General features: G+C 35.5%; 1 protein-coding gene across 1 annotated transcript; it reads right to left on the bottom strand.

The window, feature by feature from the left end:
• Nucleotides 1-429: 429 nt before the first annotated feature.
• On the bottom strand, nucleotides 430-6,067 carry LOC145254671 (uncharacterized). Its single transcript, XM_080113317.1, has 2 exons — nucleotides 5,947-6,067; nucleotides 430-3,047 (listed from the first exon to the last, which is right to left on the bottom strand). The coding sequence occupies exon 2, from the start codon at nucleotides 3,045-3,047 to the stop codon at nucleotides 2,280-2,282; it is 768 nt and encodes a 255-aa protein (XP_079969443.1). The 5' UTR covers nucleotides 5,947-6,067; the 3' UTR covers nucleotides 430-2,279.
• Between the last annotated feature and the right edge of the window lie 421 nt (nucleotides 6,068-6,488).

The following is a 6,488-nucleotide window of genomic DNA, read 5'->3' as shown; positions in this document are numbered from 1 at the left end:
TGCCAGGCTTTAACCCCAGCATGATCAGAGTGGGGGAAATATATAATAAAAAGACGAATTTAATTTTAATAGAAATGTTTAAAATAAAATTAAACTTGTATGGCGTTTTTAACTAAAAATTTTAATTATAAATATGAAGTGCTTCTTAGCATAATGATGCAAATACTAGGAAGAAAAGTTGCCCTTTGCATTAAACACATCAGCATTTTGAAGCTGCGTATATTTACTTATTTGTAAAACTTATGCTCCAAATACGAATCTTGTCTCCCATTTCTAAACGGGAATTATGTTAGTCCATCCTCGTGTCTAAATACGAATAAGCAGGATTTGTAAAATGTTAAATTTACTTACTCGTTTAAAAAAAAAAAAAAAAAAAAAAGAAAAAAAAAAAAAGTTATTTGAAATTATTAAAGGCGAAGTAAAATTGCAAGTAAAAAAAAATCCCAGGCAACTCAAAGTACGTGCTGCCCGTTTTGTTCAATATTTGAAATGAAGTCCTAACAAGCAGAGCGCAACTAAAAGAATCGAAATATTAAAATTTTTACAATGGGTTGCCTATTCTATTTAATAGAATTAGACAAGGTGTTCAATTTTCTGGAAACAATACAGCTTTAATTTTAGTACAAGTAAGATTTACTATTAAACGATTAAGTTTTATTTGAAAATGCAACATTAAATAACTGCAAGAAAAATCCTATTTTCAGCTTATTTCTTAAGCATTTTCTATTCGCATGTATGATGAGGAATATACTAGGAAGAAAAGGTCTCCTTCCCTGCATTAATCACATTATCAGCATTTTTGCAGTTGCTTATATTTACCTATTTGTAAAAGTTACGCTCCAAATGGGAATTATGTTAGTCCACCCCCATTTCTAAACGGGAATAAGCAGGATTTGTAAAATGTTAAACCTATTTACTCGTTAAAAAAAAAGTAAAAACATAAGTCATTTGAAATTATTACAGGCGAAGTAAAAATGAAAGTAAAAAATCCCAGGCAACTCAAAGTAGTACGTGCTGATCGTTTTGTTCAATATTTGAAATTAAGTTTTAACGAGCAGAGCACAAGTGAACGAATAACCGAAATATTCAAGAAATTTTTAAGATCAAAACTGAACACTAGGAATTAATATTGTAAACATGGTTTTGGTAAGGCTCAAGAATTGTTTGGATAGAAAGCAATTGGCAGACAAGTTTTGGAGCAGAAGAAGAATAAAGTCTTGGATTTTACAAGGAATTAAACATTTTTAGATCCAATAAAACCATGTAGAAATACATTCTGATGATACAATTAAGCGTTTCTTCTATGATGCTGATAAAACTGGTTAATAGTCCGAGCACATAGATTTCAAGGACAGATTGGAAAAGATTTTAAATGATCCCCCTCACTTTGTAGCATATTATGAGGTCTCGCCGGATCGATTGCGTGCATTGATATTGCCTTCATAAAAGGCAAGTCTACTAAGCGTGAGAAATGAGGGTAGTCTGCTGGTAGCGAGGCAGCGTCGTGCATCGGAGTGTTTCCTTTCTTGTCGGTGCAATTCACATTATCCGAACAACTGATAATGAAGCAAATCACAGAATATTCAGCCATTTTTTTAATCGATAAATGAAGTAACGTTGTTAGGTAAGGTTTAGAATGACACTTCATCACATCGGAAATAACACTTCTTTGCAATTCCTTGTCCTCTAACAGATGAAATTCACTCAGGGCCGTTAGAAAATGAAGTACACGTTTAAGAAGGCGTTTATAAATAACAGTCGGAAATTTATTCTGACGACTTAGCAACGATTTTCAGTCACCTTCCTTCGTTAGAAAATGAAGTACATGTTTAAATAGTTTAACAAAGGGAAATTTATTCTTACGCTTCAGCAACAGTTTCCAGTCACCTTCCTTCATAAAACAGATTTAAGTTAGTTAAAAGCTCATCCATGTTTGAGGAATCACATTCAAGTTGGAGGCAAAACAACTGTTTGAAGATCTTTTTAGCCATAAAGTTAGGAGAATCAGATCCAATAAGAGGAAAAAGTGCAACTCAACAAGTTCAGAGTAGCTAAATCGTGCGCACAAAGTCCTTTTGAGTGCAACCATGAAAAAGATATCCGTGAGAATCTGGCTGGTTAGAGATAGTAAACGAAAAACTCGCAATCCCTAGGCACGAAGCTCGGTAGGAGTATTCTCAAGAGTGTCGAGTTTTTCGCAACTTCATTTCAACCCTAAATCAGTTGGGAGTTCATTCTGGAACTCATCGGAAATGTTCAACGAATGTTCGATTCGAATTCTAAAACCGTTGCTCCAACATTGCAGGTCTTTGTCTACGCAACGGATGGAACAATAACATCGATCCGCTTAGCTCCAAAGCACGTATATAATCCGGGACCGAGAATATTTTATAATTCAACAAAAAGTGCTCCGCGTTACTCTTATTATTCAACATGGCTATGCACAAGGCGTTTTCTCGGAAATCGTTATCTGCCTTCAGGTCTATGCAATATGGTAGACACGTTTTCATTTCGTCAATATTTCCAGCGGCCACTGCAGAAAAGAATGGCTCCATATTACTTAAAATTTTATCATTCACATAAGCAAATAAATCGGGATGATCGTAGGCGAATTCTATAGATGTAATATCCTCGATACACTTTCTTAAAATAGAAAGTGTAGCGAAGTATTTCTTTTTTGAGACGTGCTGAACACACCTGATGGCCTCGTATATGTCAGCAGCAACAGCTCCACGTTGGAGTAATAAACTGAACGTAGCACCATCAAGATTATCGATGACGACTCGCAATGGTGAAATCCGAGATTTTTCAGGCTCGTAACGCTCAGAGATATCAGCCCCACATTCGTCCAAGAGATATTTCACGATGTTTGTAAAGCCGAGTTCACAGGTGTATCTGAGTAGAGATTTTTTGTCGACCTTTTGGCAGACAATCGACTGCCGATTAAACAGCGTTAAGGGATCGATGAGTAAACGAATCCCATGGAGATCGTTCTTTCTTATTAAATCTATCACTTTGTCTAAGTCAACTCCCAACCTGCTGGCCATCTGAAAGAAAAATGGTAGGATTAGAAATGTACAATATTTGTTCCTGACGGTTTTTAATATTGTTAAAATATTAGTTTTTACAAGGTTTCGACCGTTGCACTTTCGAGCTTTAGTTTACTTTACCTATAATTCAAACATTAGTCAAACCCTCGTTATACATTACAGCATAGTTTTGTAGTTTAAAAACTTCAGTTCCAGAGTTCAATCCTTACAGTCCATTGTCATAGTCCATTTTTGTAAACACATGAAACGAGTAATGTTCAGGGTTTGAACAGATTAAGTTTAAAATAAAATACAGTAATTTAAGGCCGGAGAGTACCACGGTTGAAGACTTGCGAGAGAATAGAGGCAACAAAAATGAAATTTGGAAACGTAAAAAACGTATTGTTTAAAATAGTATAAGATTGTAATTACAGAAAAATTTGAACACGTATGAACTATAAATTATTTAAGTGATTACGTTCAACAACTCTACAGTAAAATTTCGAAATATTTACATATGCAAGGTTTTATCCGATTATTATCACTAACCATAGTTGGTAACGCAGTTTTAGTGAAAAGACGAGGCTGCCACCCGAAGTTATACCACCATTGGTAACGGTGGTTGCAACGCATTAGTGCAAGAACTATATCGGCTGAAAATCCAGTTTCGGACACATTTAGCGATTTCATTGTTGCAGGTCTAGGAGGTAAAACTGTCAGCGTCCTTATCGTCTCATCTTGTGCCAGAAACAGGGCCTCAAATTAGAGGGGAAGCAGCTCTAGCAGCAGTTGTGTTCTGTGACAAGTCTCAAAACTACCGCATTAAATCGCTGAGCGTTATTGTTCTCAGTTTTTAGGATTAACAAAAAAAAAAAAAAAAAAAATGTAAGCTAACGAAGACCAGCGACAAATGAGGTGTCCATGCAAACAATTCCAGAGTCATTTTCTCTTTAAGCTTGGATTAATCTAGCAAGTGAATACAATATTAAAATCTATTTATCCAGGGAAGCTAACTAGAAATCCCAATTTTCGCCAATTCCGGTCAAAAACTTTTAAATAAATACAGTATTTAAATGCGCTTGTTTGAATCAAGCGTTTTATCTAGCTGAGCTAACTGGAAAGCCCAATTTTCTCCAATAGAGTTAAAAAAAACTTTCATTCAATGTGAAATATAAATTTCAAGTAAAACCTATGGTATCTACATGTCGCAGTAATCAAGATATTCAAAAATTATGAAAAGCGATGATTTGAAAGTTTTCGAAGACAATTAGCGAACATTGAATAGTTAAGAACTATATAAAACCCATCGTTCAAACTAGCCCTTATTTAAGAAGTCTAGAATTGTAACGAATTTCTAATAAACGTTTACAACTGTAATCTAATACTTAGGATGTTAAATTCTCAAGCAACGGATTTTAGATTCCAATTTTGCATATCAAGCCAATAGAGATGATTTTAAAATAAGGAATTTTTATTTGAATCCTTTTAAGATGAGAAACTTAGAATTATTCATTTTATAGGCGCACTATTATCTTAGTTCTTTCATGACGTTTCGGTCAACAATCCGCCTGGCCTTCGTCAGGTGGTAAACCGCGAGTTTCTTTATTTTCAGTAATTACCGCCTTACAGGAACTGGAAGAGGAGGATAATACCCAAAGCCGGCCAGCGGCTTAGTTAACAAAAAACAAAAACGTAGCGAGACGACAACTATGGAAGACAGTAATTACAGAGGATACAGTTAAAACTCAGCATTCATATCCCGTCGTGGTCTTCCATCTGATGCAAGACAAGAATAGTTAAATAAGGAATTGTTTGGGGGAGGGAGAAAAGTTGAATAAACATACAAATGTATTTGTTTGATGAATTCGAGAATGGAAGCAGTTTCTGTCACACTTATCACGACAAATCTTAAAACTTACACCAATCGATGAGTCTCATGGTTCTTAATGTCTAGGATTGGATGAGGGGTCTTAACCCCCCCCACCCCAAGGGTCGGGGTGTGTGTGGGGGGGCTGCATTGTTTTATGTAGTGTGTTTTGGGCAAGAATAGGCGGGCGGCGCCCATCCGTCGTTAGACTCTGGACTACCCAAATGGTCACCTGATAGCGTCAGGCTCATAGTTGCTTGACTTCGATCTGACGAGAACCGTACGTATTCAGGATTAGCCCTAAAAATAATGATTAACACAAAACTGACATTTAACGTTTAGAAAATCGTAAAAAAAAAAAAAAAAAAAAAAAAACTTTTGACGACAAATCTCAAAACTTACAATGAGTCTTACGATTCTTAATGCCTAGGATTGGGTATTATTATACAAACACCGTGACAGCGAATTAGTAAAATCTTTTACGTAGTATTCTGTTATGTTTCGGTGTGCTGAACACGAATCTGAAAACTGGGTTAGGGTACATTTTCTTCTACTAATTCGCTGTCACGGTATTTGTATAAATTTACCTATGATTGGATAGGAGTCCTAATCTCCGGGTTCGTGTATGTATGTGGGGGGGGGGCTGCATTGTTTCATGTAGCATGTTTCTTGGAATGTGCTTTGTTAGCTCCATTCACAATGTCCAAATAATCTAGCAAGCAAAAACACCAATAAGATTTAAATACATTAGATGTACAACTAATTCCATAACATTGTATTAATTATTGTATCTAGGTAACGTTGGTATATATGTTCCCAAATGTAAATCGGTAAGTATTTAGGATAGTGTTAAAGATGCATTCGAGACTATTCGAATTACGCATATCCAGAGCCAATAAAGACAAGTTTAAAATGAAAATGTTTAGAGAGAAATAATAATTAACACAAAACCGACATTTAACGTTTAGAAAATCGGAAAAAATAATATAAGCACTTCTTTCGTAAAGCTTCCAATACGTAGCCGTTAATTAACAAAAAAAAAACACACACCCTTCGTTACCTTATGTTTCGTTCCGTTTTGCTCTTTAAATGAATAAACTCTTCAATTTTAAACTTTCATACGTAGTGCATGCTTGCCATATTTGCATATCTGATTGCTTCGTCTTCCAATGAAAAATTTCCACTAATGTTGGTTGGTTGTTGGTTTTTGTTTTACGGCATATCAACCCTTTTCGGGTTATTTAATGCCGAATCCAAAGATTTTGAAGAAAATTTTTTTTAATAGAATATATTTGTTGTTTTCACGTCTGTTTCTATTTAACCCATAGTTGGGACCCTAACAGGTACTACCACTCCGGGTCAGAGTGGACCTGGGAGCAATGGTAATTAAAGGGTGGCTCCACACCCCCCAAAGCCCACAAGCTGGGGCCCCACCACTGGATATAGTTTAAGGTCATATCCAGGACCACTAATGTTGGACAAAGTAATTTAAGTCAAATATTGTTTACGGTCAACATTTTAACAAATGTGGATGAGAGGTTCACGCGTGTGTCGAGTAATAGGTGTTAATTTTGTGTGGAATAAATATTATA

Source organism: Euprymna scolopes, chromosome 30 (assembly GCF_053919585.1).
Source record: "Euprymna scolopes isolate OS-2025 chromosome 30, ASM5391958v1, whole genome shotgun sequence".
Lineage (NCBI taxonomy): Eukaryota > Metazoa > Mollusca > Cephalopoda > Sepiida > Sepiolidae > Euprymna > Euprymna scolopes.
Note: the sequence above shows the minus strand (reverse complement) of the source record. Positions and strands in the feature narration are given on the sequence as shown.

What these genes read in the sequence shown, in the direction of transcription:
- LOC145254671 (XM_080113317.1), bottom strand. Translation starts at nt 3,047, where the DNA reads ATGGCCAGCAGGTTGGGAGTTGACTTAGACAAAGTGATAGATTTAATA.